The 22,537-nt window shown below is 47.4% G+C and overlaps 1 protein-coding gene across 2 annotated transcripts in view; it reads right to left on the minus strand.

Annotated features, from left to right (window-relative positions):
- The window catches only part of COL9A2 (collagen type IX alpha 2 chain), a 52,043-nt gene extending 29,726 nt beyond the window's left edge, over positions 1-22,317 (minus strand). For both annotated transcript variants that reach the window (XR_012802193.1, XM_075604614.1), the window contains exons 1-8: positions 22,103-22,317; positions 9,781-9,855; positions 6,727-6,759; positions 4,267-4,329; positions 3,634-3,687; positions 2,283-2,318; positions 2,139-2,162; positions 1,927-1,980 (exon numbers count right to left, since the gene is read on the minus strand). Coding sequence is in view for 1 of the 2 variants with exons in the window: in XM_075604614.1 (XP_075460729.1) it covers positions 1,927-1,980; positions 2,139-2,162; positions 2,283-2,318; positions 3,634-3,687; positions 4,267-4,329; positions 6,727-6,759; positions 9,781-9,855; positions 22,103-22,174 (411 nt within the window). In the remaining variant the exon portion in view is untranslated. The remainder of the gene's footprint in view (positions 1-1,926; positions 1,981-2,138; positions 2,163-2,282; positions 2,319-3,633; positions 3,688-4,266; positions 4,330-6,726; positions 6,760-9,780; positions 9,856-22,102) is intronic.
- Positions 22,318-22,537: the final 220 nt, after the last annotated feature.

Raw genomic sequence — 22,537 nt, forward strand, 5'->3', positions numbered from 1 at the left:
TCTCCAGAGCACAAGTACAGGTACTAACCTTCTCCAGAGCAAAAGTACAGGTACTAACCTTCTCCAGAGCACAAGTACAGGTACTAACCTTCTCCAGAGCACAAGTACAGGTACTAACCTTCTCCAGAGCACAAGTACAGGTACTAACCTTCTCCAGAGCACAAGTACAGGTACTAACCTTCTCCAGAGCACAAGTACAGGTACTAACCTTCTCCAGAGCACAAGTACTGGTACTAACTTTCTCCAGAGCACGACAGCGGACTTTTTCATTTTGTAAATTTTAAAAGCTTCCAACGACAGAGCTACAGATCAGAACCAACTCTAATACTGTTCTATTCCCTGTCATTAGTTTTAAGTATCTGGGTATATGGTTTGACTCCCATTTAACATTTGGGTTGCACATTGATACTCTGACATCCAAAATTGATGCCAAACTAGGTGTACTTTATAGGAACACATCCTCCCTAAGCCAGTTGGTCAGAAAGCGCACGCACAACATGCTAATGCCAATTATAGACTATAGGGACATAGTATATGGTACAGCAGGGGTGCGCAAACTTCTGTTGCTGCGCCCCCCTGCCACCACTCCCCCACTGCTCGCGCCCCCCTGCCACCACTCCCCCACTGCTCGCCCCCCCTTACTTTCCTGTCTGCATCAACAGACGACGTGGGTCATGTGACGTCACATAATTTGATGCCCCATTGCCATGTCAACGCGTCATCTGAAGCCGGCTGAACCTCGGTAAGTTCAGGTTGCAGAGGCCCCACGCGATCCCCCGGCACTTAATACAAATGCCTTGGGGATGAGCGCGGGGCCTCTGCAACCACCCTGCCCCCCCAAAAAAATAATGCGCCTCCCATTTTGCGCACACCTGTGGTACAGCACCCCAAACTCCCCTTAGAAAACTAGATACCCTCTACAACTAAATATACCGCTTTGTTCTACAATGTAACTACAACATACATCACTGCAAAATGCTCAAAGAACTAGATTGGTCATCACTTGAGTCAGGCACAAAGTTCACCTTTCCTGTCTTTCCTTCAAATACTTTCTGGGGAAGCTACCCAGCGCCCTGAACAAGCTCCTCACCCCTGCACATGCAGCGCTTATCACCTGAGATCTGACTCCAAAAGACTGTTCATATTCCCAAGGCTCAACAAGGAATCCGGCCGCTCCTCCTTCTCTTACCGTGCACACAGGGCCGGATTTACAATTTTGCCATCATAGGCACTTACCTTTTTGCTGCCTTGGCCTCCTCTTCCTGCAGCGTTGCGACTTCACGTAGCGATGCCTTTCCATGACAACGGGATGCCATGTGACATCACGTTGTCATGGCAACACATCTCCACGTGACGCTGCAGGAGAAGGTAAGAGACCTTTACAGAGGCACCAAGCTCTCCCCTGAAAATCAGTTTAATGGTTGTGGGGAAGAGAGCGGGGCCACTGTAACTGCAGCACCGGCCCCTCCAAAATTTGACACCCCTTGAAATGTGCCTCCGTAGGCCCAGGACTAGTAGGCCTATGCCAAAATACAGACCTGTGTTCACCCCACGGCTGGAGCAACCTACCAGAGACCCTCAAAGCCACCTCCAGTTTAAATTCTTTAAAGACTTCAACTGTCTCACATTGTAATCTTGTCTGTAACTGTTACAAACACCCAACATCATATTATCTCAAACTGCCCATGAAATGGCTATAAATTCTCCCTAGAGTGTCTGCCGGCTGCATTGCACAGCTCAGTCTGTGGCAAGGAAGTGCAGAGTCAGTGTACCTGATTAGAGACAGTTGTTCTCATGCTTTTAAACTGTTGGGTTTTGCCACTTTTTTACCCTCTCTATTTCTTTATCGTGTCTGGTTTACAGAAGATATTGACAAATATAGACAGATATAAATAAAAATTTAAAAAAAGGACATGAATTTGTTACCTTGGCGCCTGTAGCTCCTATTTTACCGGGAATCCCCACTGCCCCCGCGGGACCCTGAGGAAGAAGAGCACACACTGCATTATCTAACCATCCACATTTAGATTGTTAGCTTTGCGGGACAGTGACCTACAAGTGCCTTGAAAATCCTGTGAACACTGCCGGTGCTAAGTGATCATTGCCGATTACTAATAGGATGAACAGTGTGCACTTACTGGAAGGCCGGCAATACCAGGGCCCTAAAATAAAGGAGAGAGAGACGTTATTACACACTCTAAACATAACAAATAAGTGATAGAAGGAATGAAAGAGACGCGGGGGGGGGGGGGGTCAGAGAGGTAAGGACTGCCAATACTTACAGGTTTTCCTGGTGGTCCCGGCAGCCCAAGCTGACCCTGCACAAGAAGAAGAGAGTCAATAAGTAGTTCATATTGTGTTCTGTAACCCCTTCAATACCAGGATCCCTGACAGATCCTGTATTAGAGCAGGTGTGCGCAAACTGGGGGGTGCGCCCCCCCTGACTTTTCTGGGGGGGTGGCGGCGTTTACAGAAGACCCGCGCTGAGAGAGCGAGGCCTCTGTAACTTACTTACACGGCTTCAGTCACGCGTCTCTATGGTAACGCGGCGTCAAATGACGCCCGTTGCCATGGAGACGTGACGTCAAATGACGCTGCGGGTCACGTGATGTCACATGACCCCGCAGCGTCATTTGATGCAACATTAGAGGTGAGGGAGGCGCAACCGAGGAGGAGAGCAGGCAGGGGGGCGCGCGCACCCCTGTACTAGAGTATGTTACACAGCACATGGAGGTCTAAAACAGAAAACCTTATGTCCCTTGTTGTAACACTAAAGCTGCTGCCCTCTTGTGGACAATCCAGTTTGGTGCAAGGGAGGTGAAGGATTCCGAATGCACTGCAAGGTCAGGACTGGGTGGAGGGGGCAGAGAGGAGAGAGAGGAGAGAGAGAAGGGCGTAGAGGGACTGGGAGAGGGGACTGGGTCTCCTCAATCCGTTCTCTTTGATTCCTTTACTACCAGAGGGGCCTGTAACGCATTGCAAAACAATGTCTCTATAACATACGCCTGGCGAAGGGAGGCTTTCCTTGACAACACGTTGTGTACATTGTCCCTGCACGTAATGTGTTAAAGAAAGAAGCAAACATTGCTTTGTGATATGGAAATACCCTGATGTAGCCGACGTTAACGCTTCAAGTGCTGGAAGTACTAGAATATGACTACGTCCCAATCACAATTCCAAAGTGCGGGGAAACAGCCAACACAACATAGACAAACAAACTCCTCAAAGTGCAGGTCTCCTCTGAGACCGAGATACAAAGCTCTACTCACAAGTTCATAATGAAGTTCTCTGTTTAATGGGACTGCCAAGAACAGTGGAAAGACAACGTTTCAGGTCCCACATGGACCTTACACCAGGTGACCTGGGACCTGGGACCTGAAACGCTGCCTTTCCACTGTTCTTGAGAACTTCATTATGAACTTGTGAGTGGAACTCTACTTTGCATCTCTGTCTTAGAGGAGACCTGCACTTTGAAGAAATTGTTTGTACATCCCAATCACTCCATCACTTCCTCATGACACTAACAGTACATTACCTCCCCCTCTCCCGCCTCCCCCTGGATATTTGGAGGATCTGGGATAATTTTCTGAATCTGACCCGATACACTAACTGCCGAGTAACAAAAATACTTACTTTTGGGCCTGGACGTCCAGCGGGCCCAAGATCTCCTTTGGCCCCTATTAAACCCTACAGAGTGAAGAACACAGGTGAGTGTTTGTGCAAAAGAAGAGAATCACTTCCAAATTCTTATCTGCATATTATAAGGGTTACTCATAATTTAGGATGTGTTTAACAGTTTTCCAGGGTCATAAGCAGAGTGTAGTGGTATCTTGGAGACATGTAAATTTGTTGTAGGTTGGTGATTCCTTTTAAACCTCTTCATACACAGTATACAGAGCAGTGCAGTACGCTTCAAAAAGAGACCTGTGAGGTTTGGAAAGTTCTGTACATGTGAAGAAGTGACCTGTGAGGTTTGGAAAGTTCTGTACTTATGAAGAAGGGACCTGTGAGGTTTGGAAAGTTCTATACTTGTGAAGAAGAGACCTGTGAGGTTTGAAAGTTCTGTAGTTTATAAAGAGACCTGTTGAGTTTGGAAAGCTCTGCACATGTGAAGAAGAGACCTGTGAGGTTTGGAAAGCTCTGTACACATAATGAAGTGACCTGTGAGGTTTGGAAAGCTCTGTACACATAATGAAGTGACCTGTGAGGGTTAGAAAGCATTCAGCAGTATGACAGGCGTAGAATATGAGCCGATGTTATACTCACGTCAATCCCAGATTCCCCTGGAAGTCCATCTGGCCCAGGGAGGCCGGGATCGCCTTTGGAACCCTTAAAAGAGAGAGAGAGAGAGAGAGAGAGAGAGAGAGAGAGAGAGAGAGAGAGAGAGAGAGAGGGGGGGGGGGGGGAGAGAGGGAGAGAGGGAGAGAGGGAGAGAGGGAGAGAGAGAGAGAGAGAGAGAGAGAGAGAGAGAGAGAGAGAGAGAGAGAGAGAGAGAGAGAGAGAGAGAGAGAGAGAGAGAGAGAGAGAGAAAGAAAGAGAGAGAAAGAAAGAGAGAGATAGAGAGAGAGAAAGAGAGAGATAGAGAGAGAGAAAGAGAGAGATAGAGAGATAGAGAGAGAGAAAGAGAGAGATAGAGAGAGAGAAAGAGAGAGATAGAGAGAGAGAAAGAGAGAGAAAGAGAGAGAGGGAGAGGGAGAGAGAGAGAGAGAGAGAGAGAGAGAGAGAGAGAGAGAGAGAGAGAGAGAGAGAGAGAGAGAGAGAGAGAGAGAGAGAGAGAGAGAAAGACAGAAAGAAAGAAAGAAAGAAAGAAAGAGAGAGATGTGAGATGTCAGAAGCATTGAATATAATTCTTCTCCGAGCCGAGAAGCCATGTACAAGACTGGAGTACGCTCTGTGGTGCACAAAGATTGGAAATAGCACCTGTTGCTATAAGTCTTAAATTATAATTGGATGGCTCCATAATAGAAAAGGTAGGCCCTTTTAGTGACACACAACTGGCCATAGTGGCATGTTTAATAGGTGAAAAGGGGGAAAGTAAGTGATTTATTCTATATAAAAAATAAACCCATACAAATATAAGTATTTATTTTAACTTTTAATACTTTGGAGAGTTATTCAAATCTTTACCTAATCTCCTTGTGAAAAGATGGTTTGGAAACTGCTAAACATACAGATCAATTGTTGATCTTGATTTTCCTTTTGTTTAAACTACTTATGCTGCCATCATTAGCCAAAGGGATAAATGGACAGAACAATAATTACTAGATAAGGTGGCAATTGCATGGACCCCAAGAAACATACACATTTTTACCCATCAAACAAATAAGTGAACATTTTACTTTATAAAGGCGATTGAAGCTTTTAAAGGACATTGTTTACATTGGTGTAGGATCGTTACTGTTAACCCCATTGCTGCCGAAAGGGACTGCAACTAATTGCATAGCACCCCCCACTGGCATTGCAGATGTTTATTTTAATCATTCAGAATCCAAATATTTTAAGGTATTTAAGAGCCAGGGCAAAAATAAATGGTGCCTTGGAAATCTCAGTTAGATATTATAAATACTACAAGTCCATGCGGTAAGAAGCATCTACCTCTTATGTAGAAAGAGGGCATATCACATACCGCTCATACGACTGCATGATGCTGTGCAGAGCTGGCTTCCAGAGGTCCCTTACTGCCACGTGAGAGAGCTACTGTAACACTAACCCTATCAGCCCAGTGTATTCTCGGAGTTTAACACAGCAGATATAACTCGCTCAAACCTCTTCAAGTTATAAACTAAAACGGAAAGGCCAAGCGCAACATACAAAATGACACAACATATACAGTACAGTACAGGCATACCCCGCATTAACGTACGCAATGGGACCGGAGCATGTATGTAAAGCGAAAATGTACTTAAAGTGAAGCACTACCTTTTCCCCACTTATCGATGCATGTACTGTACTGCAATCATCATATACGTGCATAACTGATGTAAATAACACATTTGTAACAGGCTCTATAGTCTCCCCGCTTGTGCACAGCTTCGGTACAGGTAGGGAGCCGGTATTGCTGTTCAGGACGTGCTGACAGGCGCATGCGTGAGCTGCCGTTTGCCTATTGAGCGATTTGTACTTACTCGCGAGTGTACTTAAAGTGAGTGTTCTTAAACCGGGGTATACCTGTAGTACAATACTTCACTGCCAATCTGCTCATGAGTAAGCATTTAGTTAAACCCTTTGGCCATAGCGTTATAAGTCTGCAGCCAACATCAAGGCAGTAAGCAGGTCCTAACACTACCTGGTAAAATCTTCTTCAAGTTAGAGGTACATTACTACGTTTGATGAATGGGTTCTACCCAGGAATAATGGATTACAAGTTATATTTTAACCCATGGGTGTGCACCAGCTATAGAAATATTTTAGTTTGTTCTTCACATACTTTTTTTCTGCTTTGATTTATTTTCTGAGTTTGCTTATGAGTCAAACACAAACTGTGTACATTAGCAATTCAGATTTCTGCTCTCCCATGAGCTGTGCAGGAGCAGTACATTATTTTACTGATGGGTTAATGGGTTCCCATTAATAATTATATATTATGCACACGCGGTTCTGGTTGTGCTGAAGCAGGAAAGTACAGAGCAAATTGTGCCCCCGGATTGAAAACGGTCCATTCTGGTTCTGTCTGACCTGGGACGGCGACTCAGTGGGCTCATCAAATACATGCAGCTCATTACTCACCGCTGGTCCTGGTCCTGGGGGCCCCCTGTCACCCTGCAGAGAAACAGAACTGATTTACAACTCAACTCTAATTGCACATGATAGCTTTCAGAGCTTAACAAAGCCCCTACCGTGTGTCTGCAACAGCGTTCGAAAGTGAGTTGTAATAGACTGTATGAAAAAGTGTATTAATTGGAAACCTCAATAAAAGCAATGTGCTCTTGTAAATTAGTATCACAATGTTTAACAGCTTCATAACTTATGTCTAGATCAGTGTTTTTCAACAGGGGTTCCTAGCAAGCCTTGGATTCCGTGGGCATCCTTGCAATTCTGAGATCATTAGAAAATTGTGCCAAATACAGAAGAATTTAAATTGCATCTGATCTCAGACTCGCTATTATTTATTTATTTATTTATTTATAAAAATGTTTTACCAGGAAGTAATACATTGAGAGATACCTCTCGTTTTCAAGTATGTCCTGGGCACAGAGTTATAAAAAATACATGGATACGATAAAAGAACAGGAGAGGGTTGGGGTTACATACAATGCATCTGATCTCAGACACGCTATTAGAGAGGGTTGGGGTTCCTTACAATGCATCTGATTTCAGACGTTCTATTAGAGAGAGTTGGGGTTTCTTACAATCAGGGCTGGAGACAGATTTCCTGTGGCCCAGGACTACAGTCCTGACCAGGACCGCCCTCCTCCCTCCCCCCGTTGGCAGTGTTGTGAGCCCCATTTCACACCTCGTGAGCACCCTCTATTTCCCTCCCTCTTCCCATGTATTTCGCTCCTCTCTGTCTCACCTGTCACCCTCCCCCTCCATCAATTACCCCACTCTCACTGAATCCCTGCCCCCCTGCTTCACATGTATTTCTCTCCCCTGCGTCTCACTCTTATTCCCTCTTTTCCCCACTCACTCCTTCTCTCCTCTCACTCTACCCCCCTCCGTCAATTACCCCATTATCACTCAATCCCCCTCACACTCATTCTCTCCCCTCACACAATTCCCCCTACAAAATATACCAAAAAAAACATCCCCAATGCAAAAAACTTTCCACCCCCAAATACATACAAAAAAATCCCCACCCACCCAAAATATTTACAACCCCTCAAATATATATATAAAAACCCCACCTCCCCAATACATATAAAAAACAATGCATATAAAAAAAGCCCCAATGCTTAAAAAAAAGAAACCAATTAATATAAAAAAGCCCCAATACATATACAAAGTCCCAATGTATATAAAAAATTGCCCCAATGCATATAAAAAAGCCCCAATGCATATAAAAAAGCCCCAATGCATATAAAAAAAAGCCCCCAATGCATATAAGGTGTCAGGTCGGGCCCGGTGGCTGCAGGGTACACGGTGGCAGGACAAAGCAGTTGCGCCTGACCTCTTGTGGCCACCAGGCCCGGCCTCTCCCTCACGCAGAGATTCTGGAGCGAGCCGAGCCTCTCTGATGTCAGCACGTGCCAGAAGCAAGCTGGGCTGAGGCCCGTGACGCGCTGACGTCCGAAGCGTGGAACAAAGTAAGGGAGAAGCTGGCAGCTGGGGAGAGCCAGGGCCCGGTGGCCACAAGAGGTCGGCCCCAAGTGCTTTGTCCGGCCGCCTGGCCCCTGCTGCCACCGGGCCCAGGACACTTATCCCGGCTCTCTCCTCCTCTTGGTAGCCCTGCTTATAATGCATCTAATCTCAGACGCGCTATTAGAGTCGGTCGGGGTTCCTTACAATACATCTGATTTCAGACGCGCTATTAGAGAGGGTTGGGGTTCCTAACAATACATCTGATCTCAGACACGCTATTAGAGAGGGTTGGGGTTCCTTACAATGCATCTGATCTCAGACTTGCTATTAGAGAGGGTTGGGGATCCTTACAATGCATCTGATCTCAGACTTGCTATTAGAGAAGGTTGGGGTTCTGCAGAATTATAATATAATTATATTATATAATTATAGCGTTCCTTAAACAAAAAAAACTTGAACACCTCAGTGTACATGGCTAGGACCATTGTTAATTAAAAAAAACAAACCACATCAATAATCTTAATGATAATCTTAATGATAAGCTGTTTGCACGTGTTACCATGGTTTTCAATTGAGCCGTGGTATTTAGGGTTGCCAGGTGACTTATCCAATAATACTGGACATAATAGTGAAATGTGTGACTTGCTCGAGATACACACACACACCTCCGCTCCATGCTGTTTTCTCCTCTCCTTGGCTCTGCCTCCTGATTGGCAGCTGCTGGGTAATGCAGCAAAACAGGATATAAGAAGATGCCCAACCCCCTAACAACAGCCCTGCTCTCTCCCTGCCTGGGGAAATCCCGCGGCCCCCCAAGCCCGGTCAGCCACTTATGTCCAGAGAGGTAACACCGGTATAAACATACATGTCCAGTATTACCTCTAACTTTTTACTGGACAGAGTATCCAAATACAGGACAGTCCAGTTCAATACTGCATACCTGGCAACCCTACCTTGGTATTTCTAGTGTTAAATATCGCGCTGCGTTACATTAACCGGGGCGATAACATTGGCTACATCTGTACACGGAACACGGAAATAAAAATATATTTCCCCCTGCTTTCTGTGCATCTACCATTGTTTTGTATTTTTCTTATAAAACATTAATGTGTAGCCGGATCTCTTTAGGAACAGGCTGTACATAGAACCCTTTCTATTAACGAGTACCACAGCTAGGGATTGCCTGGGTCTCCTAGCCTGGTCACATACTGACGAGTCAGGAGTGATTATAAAGGGGTTTTAAAATGAAAATGTCTAATTTTACTGATGTCTCCCTGCTTGTTAATAGTTACACATTCCCAATGAACTAGGGAGAGAAGGTGCAGTAGAATGTCCACAAGAAGAGAAATTGTAAATCACAAAGCCCCAAACCTGTGTCCATCTTAATTCAGAATGTAAATGCAGTAGAGCTAATTAATGCTGCAGTCATTGCCCGCCCTCTAGTGGTAGAAAGGAGGAAGTGGAACTCCCTAGACAGGCAGGGGGCATACAAAGTGCCTCTTTGTTCCTGGGCAGCTCTCTCAGGCTGAACTGTGTACTCACATCAATGCCATCCGATCCGGGGATTCCTGGAGGGCCTGGAGGTCCGGGCGGACCTTGTTCACCTGCTGGACCACTCTACAAGAGGAAAAAGAAGAGAGATTAGAAGAACAGATAGAGGAGGTCACTAAAATACGTATGCATTATACTCATGTAGACATGCTCATCTCTAACCCCTTCCTCTATGCAGAGCGTGGTAAGACTTGGAAAAGTTACACCTGGGCTTCCAGCACAGGTTATACACATGTCTTCGGACATTTCAAAGTGGCTCCAGCTGGGAAATGGTTAATAATATTCAAAAAAGTTACAAACACTGAGGAGGTTAATAAAACTGAAAACAGTTATAAATGCTGGAGCTAGAGGTGGTAAAAGGACTTGTTCATCTACAAACCCATGAACAGTGTATCGTATCTACGGTCTGAAATGAGGGTGTCACGGAGCTTCATGGATGTAGTCAGGAATTGCATGTTTACTCCTTAAACACAGAAAGAGCAGCAGGAGAAGTCGTTAGCAAAGAGGCCAGTGACTGGGACTCTTACAGACTCTGGCACTGCCTGCCACATTGCAGCACTGCCTGCCACATTGCAGCACTGCCTGCCACATTGCAGCACTGCCTGTCCTCTCTTTCACTGTCTCATCTCGGGGAACAAACAGGTCACACGGAGGCTGAGACTTCATTATCAGGGAATTAGGCTGCGATTATACTTAAAAATGCGCGCGGCGCCGAGGGTAGCAGCACCGCGCACCGCCAAAACAAACATTATCCATACCCAGAAAGGGCTTATACTAAGCACGACTGTCGCCACGCTTACTACTGCAATGCGGGCGACAGTGGAATCGTTTTGCAAATTTGTTTTCTGGTTGCAACGGCCGCGTCACATGACGCCGCTGAGCAATGCGTCACATGACGCCGCTGAGCAATCAAAAAACAGATCTCAGCCTGCAGCCGCGCATGCAGTAGCATGTGCGTGTGCACGTTGCTCATGTGATGTCACAGGTGCGTGCGGGCACACCCTGAAGTTCGGCTGTATAATCGCAGCCTTAGGATCCTATGCTTTCAGGCGATAGAATGTGATACTCTGCACCAGGCGATATAGAACACGATGCTCTGCGTCAGACAATAAAACGCGATGCTCTGCGCCAGGCGATATAGAACGCAATACTCTGTGCCAGGCGATATAGAACTCGATACTCTGCGTCAGACAAGAAAATGCGATACTCTGCGTCGAGCAAAAAACGCGATGCTCTGCGTCGGGCAATAGAACGCTATGCTCTGCACCAGGCAAGAGAACGCGATGCTCTGCGCCAGGCAAGAGAACGCGATGCTCTGCGCCAGGCAAAAGAACGTGATGCTCTGTGTCAGGCAAGAGCACATAATGCTCTGCGTCAGGCAAGAGAACGCGATGCTCTGCGTCGGACAAGAGAACGCGATGCTCTGCGTCGGACAAGAGAACGCGATGGTCTGCGTCGGACAAGAGAACGCGATGGTCTGCGTCGGACAAGAGAACGCAATGCTCTGCGTCGAGCAAGAGAACGCGGTGCTCTTCGTCGGGCAAGAGAACGCTATGCTCTGCGTCGGGCAAGAGAACGCAGTGCTCTGCGTCAGGCAAGAGAACGCGATGCTCTGCGTCAGGCACTAGAACGCGATGCTCTGCTTCAGGCACTAGAACGCAATGCTCTGTGTCAGGCACTAGAACGCGATGATCTGCTTCAGGCACTAGAACGCGATGCTCTGTGTCAGGCACTAGAACGCGATGCTCTGTGTCAGGCACTAGAAGGAGATGTTCTGTGTCAGGCACTAGAAGGAGATGCTCTGTGTCAGGCACTAGAAAGCGATGCTCTGCGTCAGGCACTAGAACGCGATGCTCTGCAACAGGCACTGGAACACGAAGCTCTGCATCATGCACTAGAACGCAATGCTCTGCGGCAGGCAATAGAACGCGAAGCTCTGTGGCAGGCAATAGAACGCAATGCTCTGCGTCAGACACTAGAACGCGAACTTAACAGTAGGAGTAAATATGGCTGCTGTTAATAAAGGTTAAGTCTGTCATTACCCCTACCTGTCAGTAATACATAGGTATTGTATTATATGTTGTGTATATCTGTATGTCTTTGCTTGGTTCAGCACCTCAGGAAACAGAGGTTAATATGTTTGCAGGAGAATTGTTGCAACTTGGTCTGCCACCTTTCACTGTATCCTTGTTATGTTGCAAATGTTATGTAGCAGTTCTACCCACCAATCAGGGCCTGGGCATGTAGGCAGCACCTGGCCCTCAGTGTTGCAATATTATGTTTTCAGTGTATAAAAAGGTAGGGAGGGAGATCCTTAGGAGACAGAGCCTGCAGAGAGTTACAGAGGTGTTGCTGTGACAGGGAGAAACTACAGTGTCCACTCCAGTGCTGGTCTCAGGCCTGAAAACCAGTCCTGTAGGCACTGGGCAAGAAGAGAGAACAGGGGAAATTTCTGCAAGGAAGTCTCTGCAACTAGGTATGCAGGGTATCCCCCAGTTGGGTATGTGTGATGTTTGTGTATTTTGTTAGTTGTGGATATACTTTTCCAATAAATTAATTTTATAAACTCTAGTGTTCTGTCTAGCGATATTGATCCCTGGTATTAGTACTGGTCTCCCATGTCAGGCTATTTTATGGTGGCAGTGGTGGGATCGCCAGGCTCAGCACCAATATTCTTCAGGAAATATCTGTCCTGAGTGAAATCTCCATTTTGGGGACCACAGAACTCAGAGTTACAACTGTAACTGTACAATACTCAGACACACACCCTTACCAGTCCCTGTAGCTTAGTCAACATACAGACAAGACTACAAGGAATCCAGCCAAGTATCGGACCAGGACCAAGGACCGGATCATACTCCAGTGTGAGGAATGTGGAATACCTACCGGAAACCGCAACAAGATGCAGCTGATCGCCGACTTGCTAGCGTATGAGGCACAGCACTCGGGGGTTAGAGCTGAAGCACTGGCCAGCCCCGAGGCAGTTCCTGGTCCCTCCGGACTTCAGGAATCACCAACCAATTCCGGTGAGGAGTCAGAGAAAGATTTGACGGAGCAGCCTGCTGGATGACCTAGGCAGCGAGGCCACCGCTGCTGAGCAAGCTGCCCTGCTCCAGCTCCTAACTGCTCACGCACCCACCCCGATCATCCTTGGGAAGTCGGAGGTCCCGTTCTAATCGGGCAACCCGAATAAAGTATGGCAGCTTCACCGCGTTTTGCGAGGACACGGATAACATTGATTGATATCTGCTGTCCTTTGAGAACTATTGCAAAATGTACGACCTACCTGAGGAGAACTGGGTCAAATACCTGGCACCTCAGCTGCGTGGCAAAGCAGCCGTGGCACACCGTGAGGTGGACCAGGAGGATGCAAATGACTACCCAGCTGTGAAGGAGGTTCTCCTTGAGTGGTATGCTATTACCCCAGAGACCTACCGGGCCCAGTTCAGAGCCCTGAACAAGTGGTCCCAGCACACGCACATTGAGTTCATGTCCTGGCTAGAGCACCATTCTAAAAGATGGATCACCGGGTGTGAGGTAACAACATTTAAGGCACTCCATGACTTGATGGTCAAAGAACAGTTCATGCTCATGCTTGCTTGAGATACGAGAGTGGGTCACCGACCGCAAATGCCAGCCGAGGCAAGCGGCTGCCCTAGCAGATGACTTCGTAGCCGCATGTCCTCGTCTCCGGAGGCGACCCATGGTGCCCCTTAAACCGACAGTACCATTACAGCCTCTACAGCCTGATTCCGCCCGAACCAACACAAGCTCCTGGCAGCCAGCCGCAGCGCCTAACAGCACATGAAAGGCGGTGCTTCAGGTGCAACCAGACGGGCCACATGGAACACGACTGCCCAAGCTTCTTCAGTCCCAGAGTGCAGGGGCTGGGCAACGTACCCAAGCGGCCCAGGACGTTGCTTGGATAGGCAGCCCAGATGATCCAGCACCCTCACCTACATTCCCGGTGCCAGTCGCAGCAACCCAAGCAACCAACACCTTTGTTCCAGTCGAACCAGCTTCCCAGGTTGCCACGGTCGGTCTTGGTCCCACAGATGTCCAGATCAAGCACCTTCAACCGGTTACAATTGAGAATCGTATGACCGCCGGTATGCTGGATTCCGGTGCCGCTGTTACTCTCGTTTGGCCTGATATGGTTGGGAGAGCATCTTTTACCCGGGGAGGGGGTGAGGGTGACTTGGCGGATGCAGGCAGCAAATCCCTCCAAGTGGCCCGTGTGTTCCTGGACTGGGGTGTGGGCCAAGGCATCCAGGATGTCGGTATTCTGCCCAGCTGTTCGGCAATGACTTGGGTCGACTCCGATGCAATGCAGCTACAAGGAGGACAATGCCGTAGCTGTAGCTGCTGTGACTCGGAGCCAGAGTCGCCGGGGTCCCGACCCAGACTCAGCTGCGGTTCAGGGTCCCAATCCTGAGCCCATCACTTCCCAGCCCTTGGAACCCCCAGTCGTGGATGTTTTGGAGAAGGTTGACCAGGTAAGTCGAGCGGAGCCTGCCTTGACTGAGACTGATATCCCTGGCTATTTGACTTGGGTCAGTGGGCCGGAGCAAGCCAGGCGTTCCGGGATGCCGTACGAACGGACCCGAGCATGGAGGGCATGAGGCAGCGTGCTGCTGAACCATCCTCTGAATCCAGATCCGGGCAGATCCTGTGGCGCTGTGGACTTATACCAGGAAAAAGCCCGGGCAGCTCCGGACAAACCATGGACAGCCAAAGTTGGTGGTACCTACTAAGTACCGTGCACAGTTGTTGCAGGGCATCAGGGGGTTACCTATACGAGAGCCAGGCTGACCCATAGTTTCTACTTGCCGGGTGCATCACAGGAGGCATTGGTGTTCTGCCGCACCTGTGATGCTTGCCAGCGAGTTGGGAGGCAAGGCGATCGGGCAAAAGTCCACCTGAAGCCGCTACCGGTGATAGGGGAACCATTTCAGTGGGTAGCGGTAGACATCATCGGGCCTCTGATGATTCCCAGTAGGTCAGGGAAAATATATATTTCAATGGTCATGGACTTTGCGACCAGGTACCCGGAGGCGGTAGCTCTTTCCTCCATTGACACTCAGAAGGTGGCCAAGGTGCTGATAAATATTATCCTGACTGACCAGGGAGAACAGTTCATGAGTGAGCTGCTCCAAAGTCTCTGGGCTGCATGCGGGGTGACCTCTCTCCGCACGGCCCCTATCACCCTCAAAACAAATGGACTGTGTGAGCGCTTCAATGGCACCCTGAAGCAGATGCTGCGGTCATTTGTGGAGGCTGAAGGAGGGGACTGGGAAGCACATCTGCAGCCCCTACTGTTTGCATACAGAGAGGTGCCACAGGAGTCTACTGGTTTCTCCCCCTTCGAGCTTCTATATGGGTGCTGGGTCTGTGGACCGCTTGACCTGTTCAGGGAGGGATGGGAGGGAGAGACCCCCACAATGGATGCGACGGTGCTCTGGTATGTGGTGGATCTCAGAGATCGGTTGGCAGATCTGCTGGGCTTAGCGCAGGCTAACCTCAAGGGAGCTCAGACCAGGCAGAAGCACTGGTATGATAGAAATGCCCATAGTAGAGAGTTCATTCCGGGACAGTAGGTGCTTGTTCTGGAGCCAACTCACCAGAACAAACTCCTAGCTGCCTGGTCCGGCCCGTATCCAGTAATCCAGCGAGTGAACGAGTCAAATTACGTGGTAGCTCTGGATCAGAAGTTAGGTAGACATCAAAGCTACCACATCAACATGTCAAAAGAATATCATGCAAGTGGACCGGTGGTGATGGCGGTGTGTAGCCCACCATCGGGAGATGCGGCAAGCATGTAGGGATAGGGTCCCAGCTCGCAGCTTCCCAACGGAAGCAAGCGTGAAAGTTTTTAGGAAGGTATGGGAGTCTGTTCATGGACAAGCCGGGAGTGACTCACCTCACTGATCATCCGGTCAACACTGGTGATCAGAGGCCCCTTCATAAGTCCGCCTGCTGAGTGTCTGTGGAGGTAAAGCAAAGCATGGAGGAGATGTTGGAGATGGGAGTGATCTCCAGGTCACAGAGTCCCTGGGCCTCACTAGTGGTCCTTGTTCCCAAAAAGGATGGAACCACCCGGTTCTACGTAGACTACCAGCAGTTAAATGCCCAGATAGAGTCTGATGCCTATCCTATGCCACCGATGGATGAGCTGTTAGACGAGCTCGCCGGGGCAAGGTATCTGACCACCATGGATCTGAGCCGACAGATGGCAGATCCCATTGACCCAGGAGGCGCGGGAGAAGTCGGCCTTCATCACCCGAAGTGGCTTGTATGAGTTTTCCATCATGCTATTTGAGATGAAGAATGCACCGGCTACCTTCCAGTGCCTGGTTATAGTATGGGCCCTCAGTAAGCTTCAACCATATGTGTATGGCCGCCCGTTTACAGTCATTATTGACCACAATCCCCTGAGCTGGTTGCAGCAGGTGCCGGGTAATGCCAAGTTCTCCTGTGAAGTCTGACCCTCCAAGAATATGACTTTACCGTACAGTACAAAAAAGGGAGTGAGCACAGCAATGCCGATGGACTTTCCCGGTAGGATGATCCCGGGCCGGCTTAGCTCTGACCTTCAGGCGTCACGCTTGGGGATGAACCCGTTGGGTTCGCTACCCCAGAGCTCTCCGCTTAAGGGGGGAGGTGTGACGGTACGGGTCAATATGGCTGCTGTTAATAAAGGTTAAGTCTGCCATTACCCCTACATGTCAGTAATACATAGGTATTGTATTATATGTTGTGTATATCTGTATGTCTTTGCTTGGTCCAGCACCTCAGGAATCGGGTTAATATGTTTGCAGGAGAATTGTTGCAACCTTGTCTGTGACCTTTCCCTGTATCCTTCTTATGTTGCAAATGTTATGTTGCAGTTCTACCCACCAATCAGGGCCTGGGCATGTAGGCAGCACCTGGCCCTCAGTGTTGCAATATTATATTTTAAGTGTATAAAAAGGTAGGGAGGGAGACCCCTAGGAGACAGAGCCTGCAGAGTTACAGAGGTGGTGCTGTGACAGGGATAAACTCCAGTGTCCACTCCACTGCTGGTCTCAGGCCTGAAAACCAGTCCTGTAGGCCAGGGGCACGCAAACTTATTTTGGTGCACCCACCTGCCTTGCTCCCTCCGTTCCTGCACACGCCCCCCCTCTTACCTCGCGCAGCATCAGTTACCAAGGCAACCGTCACGTCACATGACCCTCGGCGTCATTTGATGTCGTGTTGCCATGGTTACGCGTCCCGAAGCAGGCTGAGCCTCGGTAAGAAGAGGTTGCAGAGACGTCGTGTGGTCCCCCGGCATTTAATTGTAATGCCTCAGGGAAGAACACAGGACCTCTGCAACCACCTGCGCCCCCCAAAAAAAATCTCCCCCCAGTTTGCGCACTGAAGCTGTATGCACTGGGCAATAAGAGAGAACAGGGGAAATCTCTGCAAGGCGGTCCCTGCAACTAGGTATGCAGGGTATCCCCCAGCTTCCCCAGTTGGGTATGTGTGATGTTTGTGTGTTTTGGATATACTTTTCCAATAAATTAATTTGATAAACTCTCATGTTCTGTCTGGCGATATTGATCCCTGGTATTAGTCATGGTCTCCCGTGACAGCGATGCTCTGAGTCAAACAATAGAACTTGATGATTTGCATAAGACTCTAGAACGCGATGCTCTGCATCAGACTTTAGAACGTGATGCTCTGCAACAGGCAATAGAACGCAATGCTCTGCATCAGACACTAGAACACGATGCTCTGCGTCAGACACTAGAATGCGATGCTCTGCATCGGACACTAGAACGCGATGCTCTGCGTCAGACAACAAAACGCGATGTTCTGCCTCAGACAACAGAAGCTAATGCTCTGCGTCAGGCGCTAGAACGCGATGCTCTGCGTCAGACACTAGAATGTGATGCTCTGCCTCAGACACTAGAACGTGATGCTCTGCGTCAGTCACTAGAACGTGATGATCTGCATCAGGCACTAGAACGTGATGCTCTGCATCAGGCACTACCATGTGATGCTCTGCATCAGGCACTACAACGTGGTGCTCTGCGTCAGATAACAGAACACGATGCTCTTGCATCAAGTAGAATGCGATGCTCTGCGTCAGACACTAGAACGCGATGCTCTGCGTCAGACAATAGAACGCGATGCTCTGCGTCAGACAATAGAACGCGATGCTCTGCGTCAGACAATAGAACGCGATGCTCTGTGTCAGACAATAGAACGCGATGCTCTGCGTCAGACACTAGAACACAATGCTCTGTGTCAGGCACGTGATACTCTGCACTAGACACTAGGATGTTATACTCTGTGCTAGATAATAGAACGGTATACACTGTATCAGATGATCTTTCTGTGTTTCTGGTACCAAGCATTAGATTGCAAGTTCTTCAGGGCAGCGAGTAATAATACTTTGTGACAGCATAGTGTACACTGAGGTACTATATTACTTTAAAATGTAACATGTCACAAAATATAACATCTTCTCCTGGCATTGCAGGGGTTATACACCCAATGTACCTGAAACTACTGTAATTTATCAATAAAAGTTCTTATTTTATACAGAGGCAATAAATTTAAAAAGTCACCAAACAATACTGTCTATCATAACTGTAACCCTGTTTATTTATTTTACAGTCTGCTGTAAAACCGGAACATATATTATTAAAGATAAGATTGCACTGCGGGTGTATACAGGGCCTCTGGAAGCTAAACATAAAAAGGATGTATTTCAGTTTGAATAAGTGTATTAATCCGGCACTGATTAAAGGAATAACAAAATATATTAAAATATCAATGTGTTGTAGAATGAGTTTACACAGGAGGAATCCTGCACTATACAAATATCAGTCCACAGGAAGCCAGAACCAGGAATATCAACAGGGCCCTAATATCACCACCCGCAGTCCCCTATAAATATTCATTTATAATCATTTTTTAACATTTCATATCAACAAACAGTTTTGCGGATCTGGGAAAGTGCACACAATGTGTCTCTGTTAAACAGATCCACTAAAGAGCTCAGCGTCTTACAATAAAAACCTGTCAGCGGCACAAAGCCAGACTGACCTATGACACATTAGGAGACGGGAGTCCTTGCCTGCAAAGCTAGCAATCGTTACGAAGATGTTACAGAGTGCTTGTTGTGATTGATCTGTGCAGGCTGCTGTGTAGCTCACTGCTCCCGCAGTGATACTCAGCAAGTTGCAGCTTCTCTGTACTGTATTTATTTGTATTAGGGGGCTCTGTGAGAGTGAGGGGAACAAGGAGTAAGAAAACAGAGTCCTGCCTCCAGGAACCCTAATCCTCACTGCTGAATGGGCAACTTTGTTTTCACATATGAATGCCAAATGTCTCAGGTCTCCGGGACCGGTGAATTCCTTCCTGACTGACAAATACCTCTGCAGCTCCTACTAACTCTCACTGCTCACAAAGCTCCCGTTGAAACGTAGACAATGACGGCAAATAAGAACCGTAAGGACAGTTAAAATGTGGAGTTCATTACCCATGGAGACTGTGATGGCAAATACAATAGATCTGTTCAAAAAAAGGTTGGACATCTTTTTAGAAAGGAAAGGTATACAGGGATATACCAAATAAGTAAACATGGGAAAGATGTTGATCCAGGGAGAAATCTGATTGCCAATATTGGCAATTGAATTTCATTTTTCCTCTTTATGAGACATCATTTAATGAAATTTCACTTGGGTTTTTTGTTTGCTTTCCTGTGGATCAATATACAGCAAGTACAAACATAGGATAAGTTTCTGTCATCTAAATTTAGCATAGGTTGAATTTGATGGACATTTGTCTTTTTTTCAACCTCATCTACTATGTATCTATGTATTAATGGCACACATACAGCAGCCTGTCCATTCTCCTCCCTGGTGTGAGACCTCAGCCCCTATTAGAACCACTAGTTTCTTTCATAACTTTGTGCCTATCCCAAGCATTGAACGCCATCCCTAACTGTGTTAGCCTCTAGCACTCTCTTGTGGACAAGGAATCAAAGCATAAATTAGTCTTATCTAGCTACTTTATCCAAACCTTACCGTGAATGCACCAACTCAGGGGTGGCCAACTCCAGTTCTCAAGGGCCACCAACAGGTCTGGTTTTCAGAATATCCCTGAGCCACTGATTAATCTACCTGTGCTGAAGCAGGGATATCCTGAAAACCTGACCTGTTGGTGGCCTTTGAGGACTGGAGTTGAGAACCTGCACTAACGGATCTGCCCTAAATATACACACGCCTGATAACAGTAATAGGGATTTATCTCATCCCATTATTATGATTTCCAGTAAGATTATCATTGAGAATCTCATTCATGAAAGGGTTATCACTGTATTATTATTCATTTACCCCAGACAGAATTATCAAACAATTATCTTCAATTAGATGCTGCGGAACAATACACTGCAGGCTGGTCTAGCAGCAATACCAAACTTTGATGGAAATGCCAATAGAAAAGTCATGAACTGAGCATCAAGATCATTTAAATAAGGTGAATCGCTGTATTATGCTGCAATTATTCCTTAAATCGGGGATGCTCAACTTCAGTCCTCAAGCCCCCCCTCAACAGGTCAGGTTTTCAGGATATCCCTGCCTCAGCACAGGTGGCTCAATCAGAGGTTCAGCCTTTGACTGAGCCTCTGATTGAGCCATCTGTGCTGAAGCTGGGATATCCTGAAACCCTGACCTGTTGGAGGAGGTTGAGCACCCCTGCCTTAGTACACAAAGGCAGGTTATCTTGTTAACATGGAATTCTTAAACAAATCCCTTCTCCTTGGAAGTGGAAGGACAGATGTGTAAATAGAAAAGTAACAGTACTATGTAATTCCATGACATGTTCTACTCCTACAGTAATAACGTACTTTCATTCCTAATCAATACCAAAAACCTACAGGAGACTTTGTCCAGTACCAAAGGCTCCCGCCCTAAACAGTGAATGGATTTTCTATGGGGTCTGGCTGACCCAGCCAAATCATCATCAGGCAAATGAACAATACATTTCAACTTGGTCCTCTCTTAAGCCCCTTCTTCTTGTAGGCCCCACAGTACTGACGGAGTTAAAGATACTGTGGCTGCAGGATGAATAGAGGAGGGCAGGGTAACCCTGGGGATCAGCTGTAGACAGACCAACAAGTAGTCAAGGAGGGAAAAGGTACATGATATGCTGGAGGTAATACTGATAATGCAAAGATACAAAAAGTCCTACAGTGTGACCTAGTGTGGAGACAGCCACAAGCCGGTCAGGAATAGCTCTGGACTGCTAGATACGCTCCTTGAAAATAATGTTGCATTTCATATCACGATTCACATATTATGGGCTATATCTACAAAGCAGTATTCTGCCATACGACACCTCCCGGCGCTGGAAGACACCTCACAGTGTATTCAAGTCAATGGGCTGGAAGAGGTCTTGTGGCAGAAGGCTGCTTAGGAGATGTGGTAGTAAATCTTTAGAGTAGCTCCCAGCTCTGTCTCCGATCCATCACTGGCTCCTGTAATACTGCACTGATTCAGCCTTTCAGAAACTTGGTAGCTATATCGATATTGTTGTCAGCAGAGAATGTTCTGGGAATATACTCAAATCTCACTAGAACTAATCGTACAATGCACTTCAGATATATCTTACATACAAGGGATGAGGAGGCGTTATTCCAACAACTTTTACACTGAGGGTCACTTAACCACTTAGGTGCCAGAGGGATCATAAATATGCAGCAAAGGAATCAATGGAGGAGAGACTCAGTGAGTGAAGACACCGACTCTGAAAACAATGGCACTGAGTTTGAGTCAGGGGACACTGGTTGAATTCCCGGTGTCAATTCCTTGTGACCTTGGGAAACTCACTTTATCTCCCTGTGCCTCAGACACCAAAAACAGATTATAAGCTCACCTGGGCAGGGACTGTGCCTGTAACATTCCTATTTCCTGCGTCCTGCGTACTGCGCACTGTATTGTAATTGTGATGCGCTTTGTGTCCCATTTGGAGAAAAGCGCTATGTAAAATAAAGTTATTAATCTATATGTTAAATAGAAACTTCTATCTCTATAATGTGAAGCAATCTGTTCAGGATAATCAAACCTGACTGTACAAAGCACAATTAATTCCTATCTCAAGGAACGCTCCCACAGCCAGTCTAACACTGATCTGCATCACATCAGTGGAGAGCGGCAGAGCCACCTGTATGTGACCGTGAAAGCTTCAGGTTAGTATACACTCAGCTTGCCTTTGTCCCCTTGAGGTGGCTGCAGCACAACCCATTAAAACAGCTAGTTAAAGGCAGAAACAAAAGACTTACAAACTGAGTCAGGGTCAGGCAGACCAGATGCAGGATCAGAGAGAGCTGGAGGCAGCCCCAGGAGCTGGCCATGGCGAGGGGCTTCTGGCTACCCAGGGACCTGCGGAGGGTGAGAAATAGTCACACGCAGGCGTCTTGCAAACTCCGCTGCCAGGCAGGAACAGCAGCTACCCTTCTGTTACCAGTCCCAAATACAGGAGACTGCAGGACACAGCTCCCTGACACAGGGGGAAGGGGGAAGGTAGGGGGGAGCTCATGAATATGTCATGACCTGCAAGGTAACGGTGGAAGGAGATTGGCTGGGGGGCAGGAGCCCCTTATTAATAAACATCCCCCAGATGGGAGTAGGGGAGGGAGAGGGCTGTAGCACCATCTCCAAACCAGCACCCAAAGGCCATTCTCAGGGCCTTATTACGCACAACCTAATTTATATAT

The sequence above is a fragment of the Ascaphus truei genome, chromosome 6 (assembly GCF_040206685.1).
Source record: "Ascaphus truei isolate aAscTru1 chromosome 6, aAscTru1.hap1, whole genome shotgun sequence".
NCBI classification, from domain to species: domain Eukaryota; kingdom Metazoa; phylum Chordata; class Amphibia; order Anura; family Ascaphidae; genus Ascaphus; species Ascaphus truei.